Genomic DNA, 18,570 nt, shown 5'->3' with positions numbered 1-18,570 from the left:
GCTTTCATCATGTTCGGTCAACTAAATGTCATCGTGCAAAAAGTTATTAAATGTACATATATTGGTAGAAAAAGTACTTTTTATTTTATTTTTTATTATTTATTCTACTATTTCAACAATTCAGACAGTTTATACATCTAAAAAACAAACAATATTAGTATAATTTCTTGTAAAATTAGCAACAACACATTATAATAAGACTTTATTATTCATAAGTAATACTATCAAAATATACCTAGAGGACCAAAAGTAAAATAGGTTATGTATAATCATCCATTTTAAAATGACCAGATTATAATTATTGATACATTAATGTGTTTAATCACTCTAGTCGAAGAAGATACACATTACAAGCTGCAAGATGAATCTTCTTGGAGTATTAGAAAAAACACAATGTTTAATTATAAGTTGATAAAAAAGTTGTATGATACTCTGCAATGTCACTACTGTAGTTACTCGTGTCAAGAGATGGCTAAAGTACACACATCCTTTACTCAAGTAGAAGTACAGATACTCGTGTTTAAAAATACTCTGGTGAAAGTAGAAGTACTGACTAAACTTCTTTACTCAAGTAAAAGTAAAGAGGCTTTGAAATGTACTTCAGTAAAAAGTACCCATAACTAGCAGCTGTTTTAAAGAGTACCTGACCTCCCTTTATATTAATAGAACAATGATGTCATTGTTAGCTAATGAATGTTTCCATGGTGAACAACGGCAACATGACAACGTTTTCATTGGTCCCTCTTCTTTAGAGAAGACCAGGAAATGATGGATACACGGATCGTGTTCAAATCAATAGGCACGCAATGACTCTAAATAATAATGATCACGCCACCAAACACACATTCAGACTAAAGGAACCAGCCTGTTTGGAAAATGAGAGAAGTAGAAAGTACAGGTATTTGTGTTCAAAATGTAAGAAGTAAAAAGTACAGGTATTTGTGTTCAAAATGTAAGAAGTAAAAAGTACAGGTATTTGTGTTAGAAACGTAAGAAGTCAAAGTAAACATTTGTCAGAAAAATAAGTAGTGGAGTAAAGTACTGATACCAGAGAAATGTACTTAAGTACAGTAGCGAAGTATCAAATTCATGTCAAAGTTGAAGTTGGGGGCTTTTATTTTGAAAACTGATTGTGGGCGTGGCTACACCAACAGGCCACGCCCAAGCCAAACCTCCTTATCAAATATCTATTTTTCGCCACTCCCCATATGTGCAGTCTTTCATGAGTTTTCAGATATCTTAGGCCCTTCAAAAGTGCCCCTAAAGAATTATAATAATACCACCAGTTTTAGACGGTCCTCGTCCCCATTTTGCTGGTGCTCGGGCCCATAGCAAATAATACAAATTGTAAATACTAAACTACACAAAAATATCAAATCAAGTACAACACTTGAGATGAACTAAGTTACTTTCCACGGATAAAAAAAGGACTTAAAAAATGACCCGACTGCTGCGGTGGCTAAAATGGAGAATAATCGCTGAGCAGAAGCCATTTAATTTTCTGAAATTAAAAAGCATCTACATTAATTCTGCTACTTTGTCATCTATCTGAATTGATTAGTCACTCACATGTTACATTACATTGCATTTAGCTGACGCTTTTATCCAAAGCGACATACAGTACATTCGACCAGGAAGATACAACCTTGAAGAAAACAGAATCATATAAGTACATCAGGTTTCATAGAGCCAAACATTTCAAGTGCTACTCAACTGGCTTTAGATAAGCCAGCCCTTTATTAGTATATAAGTGCTTTGTTAGCAATTCAATCGCTCGAAGTGGAGTCCAAAGAGATGAGTTTTCAGTCTGCGCCGGAAGATGTGTAAGCTTTCTGCTGTCCTGATTTCAATGGGGAGCTCATTCCACCATTTTGGAGCCAGGATAGCAAACCCACGTGTTTTTGCTGATGGGAACTTGGGTCCCCCTCGCAGTGCGGGTGCAGCGAGCTGTTTGGCTGATGCAGAGCGGAGTGCACGCGGTGGGGTGTACGGTGTAACCATGTCCTGGATGTAGGAAGGGCCAGATCCATTCGCAGCATGGTACGCAAGTACCAGTGTCTTGAAGTGGATTCTAGCAGTTACTGGAAGCCAGTGAAGGGAGCGGAGGAGAGGCGTGGTGTGGGAAAATGTTGGAAGGTTGAAGACCAGACGAGCCGCTGCATTCTGGATGAGCTGCAGAGGTCGGATGGCACATGCAGGTCGACCAGCCAGGAGGGAGTTGCAGTAGTCTAGGCGTGAGATGACGAGAGCCTGGACCAGAACCTGCGTGGCTTTCTGGGTCAGCTGGGGACGTATCCTCCTGATGTTGTAAAGAGTGTATCTGCAACAGCGGGTTGTAGCAGCGATGTTTGCAGTGAAGGACAGTTTGTTATCTAGGGTCACACCCAGATTCCTTGCAGTCTGAGTCGGGGAAACAACAGAGGTGCCGATGTTGATTGTTAGGTCAAGAGTGGGACAATCTTTTCCCGGAAGGAAAAGCAGTTCAGTCTTGTCAAGGTTGAGCTTGAGGTGATGAGCAGACATCCACTGAGAGATGTCAGCTAGACAAGCAGAGATGTGTGCGACGACCTGGGTCTCTGAGCGGGGAAAGGACAGAATGAGTTGGGTGTCGTCAGCGTAGCAGTGGTATGAAAAACCATGCGGGCTAATGACAGATCCGAGCGAGTTTGTGTACAGGGAGAAGAGGAGGGGACCGAGAACAGAGCCTTGAGGGACCCCTGTAGTTAATTGACAAGGGTCGGACTCGGACCCTCTCCAAGTTACGCTGTAGGTACGGTCTTTGAGGTGAGGAGGGAAAGTGCAGAGCCTGAAACTCCAAGTTCTTGGAGAGTGCGAAGGAGGATCTGATGGTTCACCGTGTCGAATGCAGCAGACAGGTCCAGAAGGATGATGACAGAGGAGAGGGAGGCTGCTTTAGCAGTGTGCAGTTCCTCAGTCACAGCAAGGAGAGCAGTTTCTGTTGAGTGACCTGCCTTGAAACCAGACTGGTGCGGATCCAGAAGGTTGTTCTGATGGAGATAAAAGGAGAGTTGTTTAAAGACATTGCGTTCAAGTGTTTTAGACAGGAACGGGAGGAGAGAGACAGGCCTGTAGTTTATAACATCAGACGGGTTGAGAGTGGGTTTCTAGGATAGGGTTTACTCTTGCCTCCTTGAGACTGTTTGGAAAGTGACCAGAATCTAGAGAAGTGTTGATTAAATGGGTGAGAAACGGTAGAATATCAGGAGCGATAGTCTGAAGGAGGTTTGAGGGGATAGGGTCCAGAGGACAGGTGGTAGGGCGGGCAGAGGTAACGAGGGTAAGAACCTCACTTGGAGAGAGAGGGGAGAAGGAGGTTAGTGTGTGGGTGAAAGGAGGGTCTGGTGACCCAGCGGTGAGTAAAGGTGAGTCAGAAAAAGAAGAGCAAATATCATCAACCTTTTTTTCAAAGTAGTTAACAAAGTCGCTTGACTGAAGGGAGGAGGGGGGAGGGACTTTGGGGGGTCCAAGAGGGTGGAGAAGATGGAAATGGAAAAGAAAGTGCTTTTTGCCTGAGAGATCGAAGCAGAGAAAGAGGAGAGGAGAGCCTGATAGGTTAGGAGGTCGTCATGGTGTTTGGATTTCCACTGTTTCCGCTCTGCTGCCCGAAGGATGGTTCTATTAGCGTCAGACAAATCAGATGATTAAACATGATCTTAAAATATATTTTAAGATGTATTTTTTTTGCATTTTTTTTGTAATTATTATTTTAATACTTTCTGCTGACACTAGGTGGGGCTGCACCTGCCCCTGATGACCAGTCGCCACTGACAGAGATGCTGTATGAGAAACCAATGTGAGTTTACAATTGCTAAATGTAAATCTATTCTAGTAGACCTCAACAATGGAATTATGATCAGTAGAAATGGCCATGACATGGGACCTTTAAGTTACTCATGTGTCCCTTGTGTTACCTAGAGCTAATTGTTATTGTAACATCAGCCAGAGGTGGAAGACGTATCAGATTATTTACTTCAGTAAAAGCAGAGATCCTACGGTTTGAAAATACTATACTGCTGCTATAAAACTACTTTAAAATGAGACAGTACTTGAGTCAATGTACTTAGTTACATTACACCACTGAAGCTAACGTTAGCCTAATTCAATTTGCAGAACTCCAAAGGTGGATTAAAGTTACCGTTGATTTTTCCCGCTGGTGTTAATATCTTCATGAATTTCTTTTTTAAAGTTAGGATGGACCTCATTGTGTCAAAGCACATGAATTATATTGAAGTATCTGTGAAAATAAAACACTAATACATGCAGCAAAAAGTGTTGCAACTACATACATGTCGGTGTAAAGTAATTTAGTACATTCACTCAAGTACTGTACTAAAGTACTATATTGATTGAATATTCCAACTTTCTTTGGAAACCAGGAAGCCACTGGTCAGCAAACATCATGGAGAGCAGCATTCCATTGGACGGCACACAAGTCAAAAGGGACTCTGCTTGCCAAGGATTAAACAAATCCTATATCTGCAAACTGGATCCATGTCTGGATGATAAAACAGTAGTGAGATGTTAATGGCTCTCTTTTTTGGGGAACTTGTAAGCCTGTCACTTACAATTAGGGGCCGGTGTAAGAGCCATTTAGATGAGAGTTCATGTTTGGGTTTCGGGCTGTCACAATTGGGTGTTATTCACTGTGTGTGCCATAAGGTGTCGCTGTCCGATTCCCTATGGCACACGTATTTAAGGTTTGTTTTGTCATCTGATTGAGTGTGTCTGACCCTGGAAGGGCAAATGGTTTTTGACCGCTGTACCGCAAGTGCCATAAATAATGTTTGTTATGGAATGGATAATTGTATGGACCTCACTTTGACGATGCACAAAACCTGAGGCCTGTACTACGAAGCCGGTTCAACATAACCTGGATATGTTCGAGTTAGCCGGTTGGCCTAACCCAAAACATACGCGCTCTCGCTAAGCGGTCCTACGACGCTGGTTATCAAGTGGATCGCTCAAGCCAGCCGTGCCCTATCTAGTTAGGTGCGCGTTCACATGAAAGGGGTGGTATTTGGAGCATTTGATCAATCACAAACATGGAAAAGCGCACTGACAGCGCAGCTGCAAGGTGAATACAGCTGGTAAAAGAAAAAGTGTTTGAATGCGTACATTAACAGGTTTATGATATGCCCCGTCTAAGACACGAGTGGATCTGACTTTAATTACATTTGACTCGAGTGTTTCGTCAACTTAATGTGTTGCTTAAAATAATACTTCTGCATATAGTATGTGACACTGTGAGTGTTGCACGGCCAGATACGGCTCAAAAAGCTGACTCAGATAAGGAAATATATGATACATTATGATGTGATATGATGTGATATGAATGATAATGGGACACATCGACGTCTGCAATCAGTGTACTTATGTTGTGGCAGATATTTAAGTAAGCTTTCTTAACGCTAAAGTTATAATAGTCAGATTGCTCTGAAGATGGGAGGTGATTCTATTCATTTTCACGTTCACACAGTCAGTTGATATTTGCCGGCCGTCTTTCCTGCAACGGCAGCTTTTATGTATTTCCTTTCTCTTGTAATATGACTTGATCGCTTTAAACTCCGCACACTGAGCTCTGATTGGTCAGCAGGCAGTGCTCTCTTGGCTCTTTAGCCTGCAACCTAACCTGCTCTGGAGCAGGTTAGCCGCACAGCATAAGTTACCATGGAGATCTAGCCCGCTAAAAAGAGAACCAGCTTCGTAGGACCGGAAAGCCCGAGTTTTCCCTGAAGTTAGCCCGATAAGCAAAAATCCTGCTTCATAGTACAGGCCTCTGGTCAATAAATGGAATGTACTTTGTCTATTCCACATCCGAAAACAAGCCTATCGATTCATCATTACAATAACAACATAACCGGTATCTATAAACACAGTAAAGTGCGTCAGCCAACTCATCCCCGGGAGTTAAGCCACCATGGAAGCTTTAGTATCGGACTAAAGCTCCTACATATTGTCACGGCGCCTACACACGGCGGCGTGCGTTGATGCTTCAACGCTTCTGCCCATTCACTTTGAATGGGGTGACGTCACGCTTCGCCAAACTGCAATTTTGGAAGCAAAGCGTAGTTTTTCTCGTGGTGCTCGCTGCAAAAGTAGAGCAATGTTCTACTTTTGAAGCTTCAACGGAAGCGTCAGCCAATCTGATCGTATGCCAGTACACGCTCTAGCCAATCAAACCGCTGCTTGTGTGTCCGGGGCGGGAGATTCAGGTGATTGGTTGTTGGTCTAGCTTCAGACATGCAAAAACGCACACCGCCGTGTGTAGGGGCCGTTATGATATGAAACGGAACTTGTCATAAGGTCCGCGAAAATAAAGCCCACCCATTTAGAGGGAAGATATGATATGGTCAATTGTACTGTCATTTGACATTACTCTCTCATTGAGTTTACTCTAAGGTACTCGAAAGGAGGGTCCGGCCGATTGTTGAACCTCAGATTGAGGAGGAACAATGCGGATTCCGTCCTGGTCGTGGAACAACAGATCAGCTTTTTACTCTCACAAGGATCCTGGAGGGGGGCTGGGAGTACGCTTATCCGGTCTACATGTGTTTTGTAAATTTGGAGAAGGCGTATGACCGGGTTCCCAGGGAGATACTGTGGGAGGTGCTGCAGGAATATGGGGTGAGGGGGACTCTACTCAGGGCAATCCAATCTCTGTGCTCCCAAAGCGAGAGCTGTGTCCGGGTCCTTGGCACTAAGTCGGACTCATTTCCGGTGAGGGTTGGCCTCCGCCAAGGCTGCACTTTGTCACCAATCCTGTTTGTAATATTCATGGTTAGGAATTCGAGGCGTAGTCGTGGGGGAGGGGGTCTGCAGTTCAGTGGGCTAAGGATTGTACCACGGCTTTTTGCACATGATGTGGTTCTAATGGATAATGGAGGGATTATATCTCTTCGCTGGCCTGGGAGCGCCTTGGGATCCCCCAGTCAGAGCTGGTTGATGTGGCCAGGGAAAGGAAAGTTTGGGGCTCTCTGCTGGAACTGCTACCTCCTCAACCCGACCACGGATAAGCGGGAGAAGATGGATGGATGGATGGAAACGTTTTGCTTTTATTTACATAATGTGGTGTTTTGACAGTGTTGTTGATCTCCAAAGAGAACAGATCTATTGTCAGGTTTAGCCTCGGGGTTGTTCTATTGGTGTGCTGCTCCGGCTTTACTAACTATATGCAAACACAGAGTGATTTGAATGTTTTATCTGAAATCTGTAAGCAAACATGCGTGACAGCAGTCTGCTCATTCACATGCCATTATTTATTAAACTAGACCTGGACGGAAAAAAATACCTACAAATGGTCCGGAATGCTGCCGCAAGACTGTTAACCAGGTCAAGCTGGATGACACACATTACACCAATTTTAAAATCTTTACATTGGCTCCCCACTCGTTTTAGAATAGATTTTAAGGTTCTGGTTATTACATATAGAGCCCTGCGTGGAAATGCACCAGAGTATATAAGTGACCTTCTCCATCCTTACATCGCAAGGGCCAGGGCCTACTGGCTATCCCACGGTTTCATTTAAAAACGAAAGGTGACCTTGCTTTTCAGGTGGTGGCTCCAACACTGTGGAGCTCTCTCCCTATAGACATCCGCTCTGCAGTCTCTGTAGAAGCTTTTAAAAACTCCTTAATATCTATCTTTTTACATTGGCTTTTATTTCTATTTGAAATGTATGTTTTTTATGTTGAGCTTACATTTCTGCCTCATGTGGTTATTGTGTTCATGTTTCTGTGGTCTTAATTTTAACTTTTTTTCTTATTTGTGAATTATATTTCTGTGAAAGTTGCTATAATAAATAAACGTATTATTATTGTTATTGCTATTATTTATTAAACTAAACCTGGACGAAAAAAGAAAAAAAAGAATAATGAAGCAAATATTATTTTTTCTTATAATAATCTTCTATTTCTTAAACTTGAATATCAAGCCATGCCAGAGACATGGATCCAGAGATGGAAAAGTTAGTCTGCCTTTTGTTCCACCTCTCTTGTCCAGACTGAAATACAGTGGAGGAAATATTTATTTTATCCATTGGCGATTGTGTAAGTTTACAAAGAAATTAATAGTCTATCATTTTAATGGTACGTTTATTTATTTTACTAAAAAAAGGATCTCCAGAAATGTACATCATATAAGAGACATCAATTAATGTGCATTTAGTTGCATTTGTAGAAATAAGTATTTGATCCCCTTGCGACCAACAAGAATTCCGGCTCCCACAGACCGGTTACAAAAGTCCATTTCCTTTAAGAATGTACTCCTAATATCAACGTGTTACCTGTTTAAAAGACACCTGTTCACAGAATCAATCAATCAGATTCCAACCTCCCCACCATGGGCAAGACCAAAGAGCTGTCTAAGGACCTCAGGGACAAGATTGTAGACCTGCACAAGGCTGGGATTGGCTACAAGACCATCAGAAAGCAGCTTGGTGAGAAAGAGACAACTGTGCAATTATTTGTGAATAGAAGAAAGAAAAATTAAGCATCAATGGCCCTTGGTCTCGGGCTCCACACAAGATCTCGCCCCTTGGGGTAATGATGATCATGCGGGAGGAACTTGTTAATGATTTCAAGGCAGCTGGGACCACAGTCACCAAGAAAACTATTGGCAACACACTACACCATAATGGATCAAATGGGGGGGCAGGAGCTCCAACAAGCCGCTCCAACAAGCCGCTCTAACAAGCCGTGTAGGACAGAGAGTGAATACACATACTATCCAGAGATGCTGTATGAGAAACCAATGTGATTTTGGAAAATTGCACAATGTAAATCTATTCTAGTAGACCACAACAATGGAATTATGATCAGTAGAAATGGCCATGACATGGGACCTTTAAGGATTTGGAGAGGACCTTCAGAGATGAGTGCAGGACCAAAATCCTTTTCTGAGATGTTCACAAACCTGGAGACCAACTACAAGAAGCGTCTGACCTCTGTCTGTCCAACAAGGGTTTCTCCACCAAGTACTAAGACAAGTGTTGCAAGGGGATCATATACTAGACCCTCCAGAAAAACGCGGGCAAAAATCCTTGATTATGCGGGCTAAATTCCTTGATTATGCGGGCTAAAATTCTTGATTATGCGATTAAACATGCGGGGTTTTTATGTGATTTTATGCGGTGAAATTGCGGGAAGTTGCGAAATATGCGGGGAAAAAGAATAACAATTTTTTTAAATATTGGGCTGTCTTATTTATTCTCTCTCACACACAACCTGCCACTAACGTTAAACCCCTTTACTATTCAACTAAACACATTCAATGTTTATTTATTGTAAAAGCAATTGGGCTATTTTAATCTCACACACACACACACACACACACACACACACACACACACACACACAAACACACACACACCCACACACACACACACACACTTCTCCGCCTCATTCTGTTTTCATTTACTCGCTCGTTATCTGACCAGCTTCAATCTTGTAGGCTACTCACTTCGTTTCTTGTAGCCCTCGAAAGGGTTTTGGAGGTTGATGCTCACCATCGATTTTCTCTTATGCTCCAACCAATCTACAGTCTATGGCTCCAACATACAGTTGCATGGGGTGCAGAATAGTTTCCGCCCACTTTTTGCCCGGTCTTTAGTAGAAATGTTCGTCGGTAAATGAGATGGATTAGATTTTTTCATCTTGGTGTTTTCTCTATCGTGGGAGCTCCACACGTTCACTCTATACAGTGTTGTTTACATTTTGTGATGCGCGAGCTGATGACGTCAGGTCAAGACGAGTTAACTTTTTTTTTTTTCAACTTTGTGTGGAAAAATGCGGGGATTATGCGGCCTTTTGATAAATATGCGGCCTTTTAAAAATCTGCATCATTTTGCTAATTATGCGGTAAATTCTGCGATCGCAGAATCGTGTTTTTCTGGAGGGTCTAATATACTTATTTCCCACAGTTAAATACAAATCAATTTAATCTTTTATATAATGTCAATTTCTGGATTTTCTTTTTGGATATTCTTACTCTGACTGTTAAAATAAACGTACCATTACAATTATAGACTATTCATTTATTTAAGCGGGCAAACTTACAATATCAGCAAGGGATCAAATACTTATATCCAGACCCGGCGCCAGAACAAATCTAAAGGGAGGGTGGGTATATGATTTTCATGGGAGGGCACACAAAACCGTCATGTGCTGCGGGCCAACGGCACAATATATATCAAACAGCAAGGCCAACAGCATTGCGTAAAGACGCACACTTATCGCAAATACATACACAAATAAAGGGCAACATAGAAACCACTTTTGAAACATTGTGTGCGTGGCAGCACAAACACAGGTAAATCACGAGCAAGGCACACACTGGGTAAGGATGGCAGCTTCCTCATCGTTGCACTCGGAGAGAAATAGTAGAGACGGAGACGATGAACTGTTTAGCCCTCCTTGGGCATGGTTTATTTTTCTATGCACTGCAGGTCCATCCTTTCGCTCAGCCGAGCTAGCTGAGAACATTATTTTGGCCAACTCTGCATCTTTGTGCATCGTATACTCAAACAGCGATAGGAAGAGCCCACTGCCTGACTCGGACATGCCGTGGAGTGCATCATGGTCACCTTTGAGAGGGAGTTGGTTGACAGCTAAAAAAGCTATAATATCAACGACACGTAATAACGGTTCCGTGCCAGCTGACCTGCACCAAAGTACTCATTTCCTTATTTGTTTCCTCGCGTATCTTTCTCTCTCTCCACAAACTCTCACATGAAATGTGTTCTTTTGATGCGGCATGCCTTAGCAGTCCTTTATCAGTCTGTAATGCGTGTTTCCAGTCGCAAAAAGCTTTGACAGTAAAAGCCACATCAGATGAAGACGTATTTACTTTAAACTGTCTACAGGGGAAACAAAAGGCTGCGTCTGCTTTTAACGGATATTCAAGCCATGGTCTGTTGTAGTACCATGCAGTGGCAAAAGTGCGCTTCTTTCCTGAAAACAATCAGTTTCACCTGGTTTGGTTTATTAACCCCAAGATCACCTGGGGCTGTTGGTCTGTGAGCGGTTGCTGGCCCAATAGTACCTGTTGATGTGCTGCAAGGTAGCTTCTGTAGTGGAGGCACCGGCACGGAGGAGGAGGATGCTGGCGGGTGTGGTACAGGGTGTGTGGCAACGCAGGTGGTGATGGTAGGGGCACAAGGAGCTGTGCCTCGGAGGATAGCGTTGGTGGCGGCCGCCTTGATGAGTCAAGGCTTAGGCTCGCTAACTCAGCCCCGGGGTTTGCCGAGGTCAAGCTTGTGACATTAAGGCGTGCTGCTGCAACGGCAGGTGCAGGGTCGCCAGCAGCACCATCGGCTGCAGTTCTTTCATCGCTATTTCGTTTTAATAAATCCTTAGACCTTTTAAGCCGATTTCTGATGTCCATTTTGTAATTCAAACAGAAATGGGAGTCTACAGAATTCACAATAAACAAATCCAGAATAGGTGGCAGAGTGTGACGCTGTGATTGTTCTAGTGTGGACGAATCACAAATCACAACAGACACATACATTTATTTTTTACTATCTGACATCACATACATCGTAGCATAAAAGTTCAAAGTTTATTTTTTTCATTTTTTTAAATGTTATAAATAATTTAAAAAACGTGTTTATTGGGGGAGGGCAGGAATGTCAAATGGGCCTGGCCCTCCCACGGCGCCGGGCCTGCTTATATCCTTCAACGTATCTCAACAACTATTGAATGGATTGGATTGGAATTTGGCACAGCCATTCATGATCCCCTGAGGATGAATCCTACTGACTTTGGTGATCCTCTGACTTTTCCTCTAGCGCCACCATGATGTTTAAATCATTATTGAAATATCGCGACAAACTATTGGATGTGAAACTTGGTGCCCGCATTCATAGTCACCGGTAAATTAACTGTCACCATTTGATCTTTTGTCCAATATTATTATTGAATATTCAAATTTCTAAAAAATTAGTTTGGTGCTAATTAGCAAATGTTAGCATGCGAATACAATACCTGCTTATTATCAGCATTTGAGCCCAAGTACAGCCTAACTTAGCAGCTAGCATGACTATAGACTCATAACGGCCGTCCACATGAAGAATTATGACTATAACTATAAATGTAACAATTAACTGTTATTTAGGCAAAAAAAACCTTTAATGATTTAATTTGTTGTAATTTCACTACTGTTGTATTGAGTGTATATTTCATCTTGTCGAAACCCTTTTATTAAGTATGCAAACATGAAAACATGGTGTGAAGCTTTACTAATGTAATAGATATATTATTGTAGTGACTTTTTGTTGCTATAGTTCAATAATATCGTATTAAAACTACATGCTTGTTATTTGCCTATGCAAACTACTTTTGCGTCCGACCTATTTGCATGAAAACGGATGACAACGGCTAACTGAAAGACATCTATTTGAAACACAATCAGTTGTAACAACAGTTGCAGTCAGAGAGCAAACAACGATGGACGTAGTCCTGCTGCTGATCATGGCAGCTGCTGGCAAGTGTTTTATTTATTTGGATATCTTTTTATTTCATTATTGATTATTTCATGTAAACCTGAGGGGTGGGGAGATAAATAACTAGAGAAGACATTTCTGATTATATTTGACAATTACTTTTTTTGCATTCTTAACACCTTTTATATTGTTTGAAAGGCACTTCCTTAAAAACAACTAAATAAACAGCAGCTGGAAGCTACATATTTCACTGTGAATTGTTTGAAGTAGAAAGTATGTATATTGACGCGCCATATTACAGTAAAATGTTATTCAAAAAGTCAAGTTATAGCCTAAATGAATGTCTGTGTCTCTGCAGGGCTGAGCGCTTTCTCCTCACATGCTGAACGTCAGTACCATTTTGTTAATGAAGCAAAGACCATGCCTGAAGCACAGAGATACTGCAGAGAGAAACACACAGACCTGGCCACTGTAGACAGCATGGAGGTTGTGGAGCTCCTGAACGACAAGTTACCAAACCAATTTCTCGGACTGGATTATGTGAGTTATTTATTTAAAGCCATTTTTTATTACTTTGCTGTTGACACCTGTTTTGGTACACTGGGTAGTATCTTTATAAATTAACTTTAGTGGTGTAAAAAGTGCAAAATGATTGTCTAACGCCAAGGCTGAACTCATAAAGGCCAAAAAACAACATTTTAAAACATAAATATCTTCTCTATCAGTTTTGAAAGTTAGATCAGGGTGTAATTATTTATAACAAAATACAATGTCTTGCTTTCAGTCAGCCTGGATAGGGCTGTACGATTACCGGGACACCTGGAGGTGGTCGATGTCAGACCCAAGCTTCTACGGACCGGGGGAGACTGAGTTCAGACCATGGGGGTATACTCAACCAGACAACACTGTGGTAGAACAATGCGCAGTTGTACATCGTGATGACGGAACAATTTGGGATAGGGATTGTAGCGACATCAACGATGCGATCTGCTGTGATGTCACAGGTAAGAATATTTACTTCAAATTAATATTACACATTTAAAATAACATTATAAGCTTCTGAAATACAATGCATGGGTCTTTATAAATAGTGGTTCTCAAGCTTTATTTATATTTGACTTCTTACACAAACAAATGTAAAAGGAAATATTTAAAAAAAATGTTTTGGGAAAATGTGTTTTAGAATTGTAGTTACATGTGACATCTTCTACGTCTGTACTAAACAGAATAAGAACAATATAGAATAAATATAATTTGAACGAAGCTTTAACCTGTAACACAGTATTTTCACATCGTTGTACTCCTAATTTTACTAAAATATCTGAATACTTCTTCCACCACTGATACTAGTAAAGACTGTTTGTCTTTTCTGTCACTGCAGAGATTTATTAAGATTATAATATCATACATATTTATTTCATACATTTATTCAAATACAAAAGTAATTCCTGATATCTCGGGGATTGAAATGTAATATTTTATATTATAAAGGCATAAATACCACCAGAGATGTGGCATTGATGTCAGGCTGTATGTCGTGGTGCCTCCACTCAGCTTCTCTGGGGTCCATTTTCAGGGCAGAATGCGACATTTGTCCTCGCTGACAGCCAAATGAACTGGACTGAGGCCCAGAGCTACTGCAGAGAACACCACACAGACCTGGCCAGTGTGAGAAACGAGACAGAGAAACAGCTGGCTAGGGAAATGGCAGTTACAGCGAGAAATCTTCCCTGGATTGGCCTTTACAGAGACTCCTGGAAGTGGTCCGATGGAAGTAACTTCTACTTTGGGCACTGGCAAGAAAATCTACCTAACTACAAAAGTCGTAAAGCTTGTGTGGCTGCAGCTTTCCATGACTCTGGAAAATGGTTTGACACAAACTGTGGGTTTAAGAAACCATTCATTTGCTACGAACGTGAGTAAAATTCACACCTATATCAAAGCAAGTGATGATATTGAGTCTGTTGAAAAAGAAGACACCATAAACGTTGTGACTGATGAAGTTTGTTTGTGTTTCTAGATGTGCCTGTTTCAATGCAAGTGATAAAGGTGAGGGTGGAGAAACCAAACGGTGTGGATCTGAACGACCCCGCTTTTCTGGATGCGATGTTGGTGGAGGTAAATCATGTTTTCTACTTTGTTGCAAAAACATCACCAGAAAGGAAATTCACATGACATGAGAACAAGAGACGAAAGAGGTAGGAAACAAATAAATATATATTAAAGAATAATGAATTCAACGAATGAAAATATAGTAAATTAATTTCAATATGAATGAAATGGACCAAGAGGAACATGAATGAAATTCTATATCCATTATACATTCAATACTTTGGCCACAAATAACATGACCCAAGCATTTAGTAAAAAGACGTGTAAATATGTGCAGAAGTAAATAGCAGAAACTTAGCCACATGCCACCAAATGCATTAGGAACATGCACAAATACTATTCCATAACCTGAGGTAAGCCTTTACACTGGAAGAAATAAGGGGAACAGCTACCATTTCAGATGAGTGAACTAAAGATACATCATCTGTTTTTATTGGAACGATAATGATCATGAGTTTTTGTGTCTCAGGCGAAAAAGAACCTGAGGGCCCAGGGATTGGACGACAACGTCCAACTGGCCTGGAGGAAGCAGCCGGGTGGACAAGTCTTCAAGAAGGAGGAGAAGAAGAAGAGGGATGAGCTCTAAAGCTGAATTGCTGTGTCGGCTTTTATCAGAGAAAAGTGTGTTTCTTTCCTCAAAGTCCTCGTGTTACAGAATTCAGCTGCAACAATGATCTGAATAATCTATCAGTGGTGAGATAAGATTAGGGCTTTAATGTTTTCTCTTGTTCTATATGGTTTTGAAGTTAATATGTTTGGGGTTTTAACTGTTCATGTATCTGCTTGACCTGCGAAAAACTGGATTTTATTTTCTATTTTGTGACTTTTTATATGTTTTTTTCAGATTAAATATAATGAGACATTTTAAAATAATATAAGATTTAATAGAGGGCAATTCCAGGAAATCTTATTACCAATTAACATGATGACCTCTAATGCATCTTTAAAGTCATTTTCATAAAAAAAAAAATTAATTCTTCATTTGAAACTTATATTTTATCCTAAAAATGTGTTGTGCAATTACTCACTGTTATTAATATCTTCAAATGAGTTAAACATTGTGTTTATCGCTCCTTTTCTTTAGGGATGAAACTTTAAGACATGTTCCTCTAATTGGTGAATCAGCTTCCAGAATATTTAGATGTAATGCTTTTCTTTGTGCTATGTGGTCATAAACTGAATCTCTTCGGGTTTTAATTCCCTCTGGCTGTGGGATATATAACAGGCATTTTACTCTTTTGTGTGACATTTGATAGATTAGATATTAGATTATAAATTAAGATATTAAATAAAAATTATTACCTTTAACGTTCAAACAAATTAAATATCAGTTTTCGTTGCATTGCAACCACAAAAAATGTAATGTATGTAATGTGAGAATATCTTCAAATAATTTAAATAGAAAATAATTAATTGTATTATTTTCATCCTTATTAAGGATATAAACTAGAAGCAAATTTCATTAAATGATCTATAACCGTTTTACGTTACTCAAACATCCTTCTGGCAACAATGCTGAATATTCGCTGGTTCCAGTTTCTTTTATTATAAGATTTGATGTTGTTTTTTGTCATGTATCTTCATGAAATTAAAATATTGTTTTAAAAAAATAATCACTATGAAGAATAAACTATATCCAATAAAGAGATGTTATTTCTTTGAATTATTTATTCAATTATTTCTATATATATATACAGTCGCGTTTTTATATGTACAAAAGTGGTGGGGCACAACAAACTTAGATGTTTATATACGGTATAAGCTTCTGCAGTGAGGTTCAAGGCTGGTGAGGCACTGGCACTGACTCTTCAGGTTTACAAATATTATATTTGGACCTAAATTAAAATATTCTATTATTTTCAAAAGCTTTTTTAGTCTGATGCTTCGATTAATTTTAAACAGACCAGACGGTTCAACAAAAATACACCCAAAAAATGTAATTTTATCATTTAAATATTGGATTGTTCTATCTTATTAAGATCCCATTTTCAATAAAATGGTGGTCTTACCTTGACTTGAAGATGAAGTCCATTTGGCTTGGCTATCCTTCTGGACAAAAATCTCTATTACTTTTTTGTAAAAGTCCTCCTTATCTTCTTGTAGTTTCAAAAGTCGAATCATAAGTCTAATCGATAGATTTATGATTAGAAAATTATAAAAGTAGGGTAGACATGTAGATATTATCCGGCTGAACAAAACGTGCATTTATCTGTACGTTTCCCACAGATCTTATTTGGAGCTGTTTTCTAAAATCCTATGAAGAAAGATTTTTACATTGCTTTTTTGTGGAGGGAAGCCATGCGCAGCTTACTTCATGGTTTAAGACGCGTCACTGCACCTCTCTCGTCTCCTCTTCACACACTACATAGTGCGCGCACTATTAAACGCTTGCTTATGCGGCGCAATTAGTGTTAACGCCAGTTTATCCGCCGTTTAGTCCACTAGCACCCCCCCCCCCCCCCCCCCCCCCCCTCACGACACAGATTGGGCAGGCCCTGTAGGTAGATCATTTGGGCGTGGTCATTTAAAAGTAGCTCCCAAACTGAAAAAGTGTTGGCACTCCTGGTTTACATGCAGGGGCGGACTGGGGGCCCGGGGATTAATTGACAGACAGGCCCACTTAATGCACGGCATGTATCGGCCGCCGGCGACGAAAGTATGGTACTTAACAAAAAACCCTATGCATTTAATGTTATTTTGGACAATTATTCATATAGTAATCAAATTACCTGAGCCCTTGAGTTGCCTAGAGCAAAATAGTTACATCATATATTTAGTGATGTTATTGTTAACAGATCATTGATGCAATAACATTTTGACCCAATTTGCCTGACTTGACGCATGGAATAAAACATGGGCGTAGGAAGCATCCTCAATGTGGGTGAGACAATTTAACAGGGGGTGTGGGAAGGTGGTGGACCTCACCTCCTCTGGGGGGGTCCGGGGACAAGTTCCCCCGGGAAGATTTTTTTTTAAATGTTGAAGTTAAATGCATCAATCTGGTGCACTTTGAGAGCAAAATTAGGGACTAAATCTATGGCAGTCAGTACGGGCTTGGAATGTGAGCCGTAGTCCCCCGACCAGACCTACATTTGGAGTGTGGACTGCTACTTGGAGAGATCCCAGTTCACCTCCTGCCCTGCCGTGGTGCCCTTGAGCAAGGCACGGGACATCCCCCTTCCCCCCTCACTCCCATTGCTCCCCGGGCGCTGTACAATAGCTGCCCACTGCTCCTAGTACTAGACTTCTGGTGCTAGGATGGGTTAAAAGCAGAGAACACATTTCACTGTGTGCTGCGTGCTCTGCATGTGTGACCATTAAAGAGGGTTTCATCCCTCCCAATTCTTCTTCTTCTTCAACACCCATATAAAACAGAACTGTAAACAGATTTACTTTTTCTTTCAACATTTATTTAAACAGCAAGTTTGAGGCAAAAGTGACTGCACCCAAAACAATAAACCTGCTAGCTAACTAGCCTAAACTCAGTAACAGAATGTGGGCAACACGTTCTTCTCCAGAGCCGCGCGACCTCTGAGTCAGACGTCACTTCCCCCTTTTCTATGCTACGGGTACAGCCACTCCCCCTGAACCCCGTTTCCCTTTCCCTGCCAAACCTTCATAACACACAAGGGGACGGGTAATAACCGGAAAAGCATGACATGGGACCTTTAATACTTTTTTTAAAATTCTGACTTATTTTCGAATTCAGACTTTTTTTTGTTAAATTCTGACTTTTTAAAAAAATTATTACTCTGACTTTTGTTTTCTTAGCTTTTTACTTATTTTCTCAGATCTAAAAAACAAATACACTTTCGGTCAGAACTCAAATGAAAATGTCACGTGGCCCTAATCCTCTTCCGTAGTGATGCAAGTGTAGGATAAGACTATTATTCTCTGTTGGATTCTGTATTTCATTAGGATGTACAGTATATGAGTTTGTGTAATTTGAAAACAATCCGTTCCGTTCAGTTTAATCATCAATGAGTCTCAAGTTCTGT

General features: G+C 40.6%; 1 protein-coding gene across 1 annotated transcript; it reads left to right on the top strand.

Moving 5' to 3' along the window:
* Window positions 1-12,452: 12,452 nt before the first annotated feature.
* Window positions 12,453-16,218, top strand: LOC307036218 (putative C-type lectin domain family 20 member A). The gene is made up of 6 exons (XM_079676317.1): window positions 12,453-12,501; window positions 12,819-13,000; window positions 13,245-13,464; window positions 14,037-14,375; window positions 14,481-14,578; window positions 15,042-16,218. The coding sequence occupies exons 1-6, from the start codon at window positions 12,465-12,467 to the stop codon at window positions 15,156-15,158; spliced, it is 993 nt and encodes a 330-aa protein (XP_079532443.1). The 5' UTR covers window positions 12,453-12,464; the 3' UTR covers window positions 15,159-16,218.
* The last annotated feature ends 2,352 nt before the right edge of the window (window positions 16,219-18,570 follow it).

The sequence above is a fragment of the Notothenia rossii genome (assembly GCF_949606895.1).
Source record: "Notothenia rossii genome assembly, chromosome: 4".
Classification (NCBI taxonomy): domain Eukaryota; kingdom Metazoa; phylum Chordata; class Actinopteri; order Perciformes; family Nototheniidae; genus Notothenia; species Notothenia rossii.
The sequence above is the reverse complement of the archived record's forward strand: the minus strand, read 5'-3'. Positions and strand labels throughout refer to the sequence as shown.

Excerpts from the sequence above, each read along its gene's own strand:
- LOC307036218 (XM_079676317.1), top strand. The coding sequence starts at position 12,465 with ATGGACGTAGTCCTGCTGCTGATCATGGCAGCTGCTG. Across the intron at positions 12,502-12,818 it reads GCTGATCATGGCAGCTGCTG|GGCTGAGCGCTTTCTCCTCA; the intron begins GCAAGTGTTTTA and ends GTGTCTCTGCAG. Across the intron at positions 13,465-14,036 it reads GATCTGCTGTGATGTCACAG|GGCAGAATGCGACATTTGTC; the intron begins GTAAGAATATTT and ends GTCCATTTTCAG.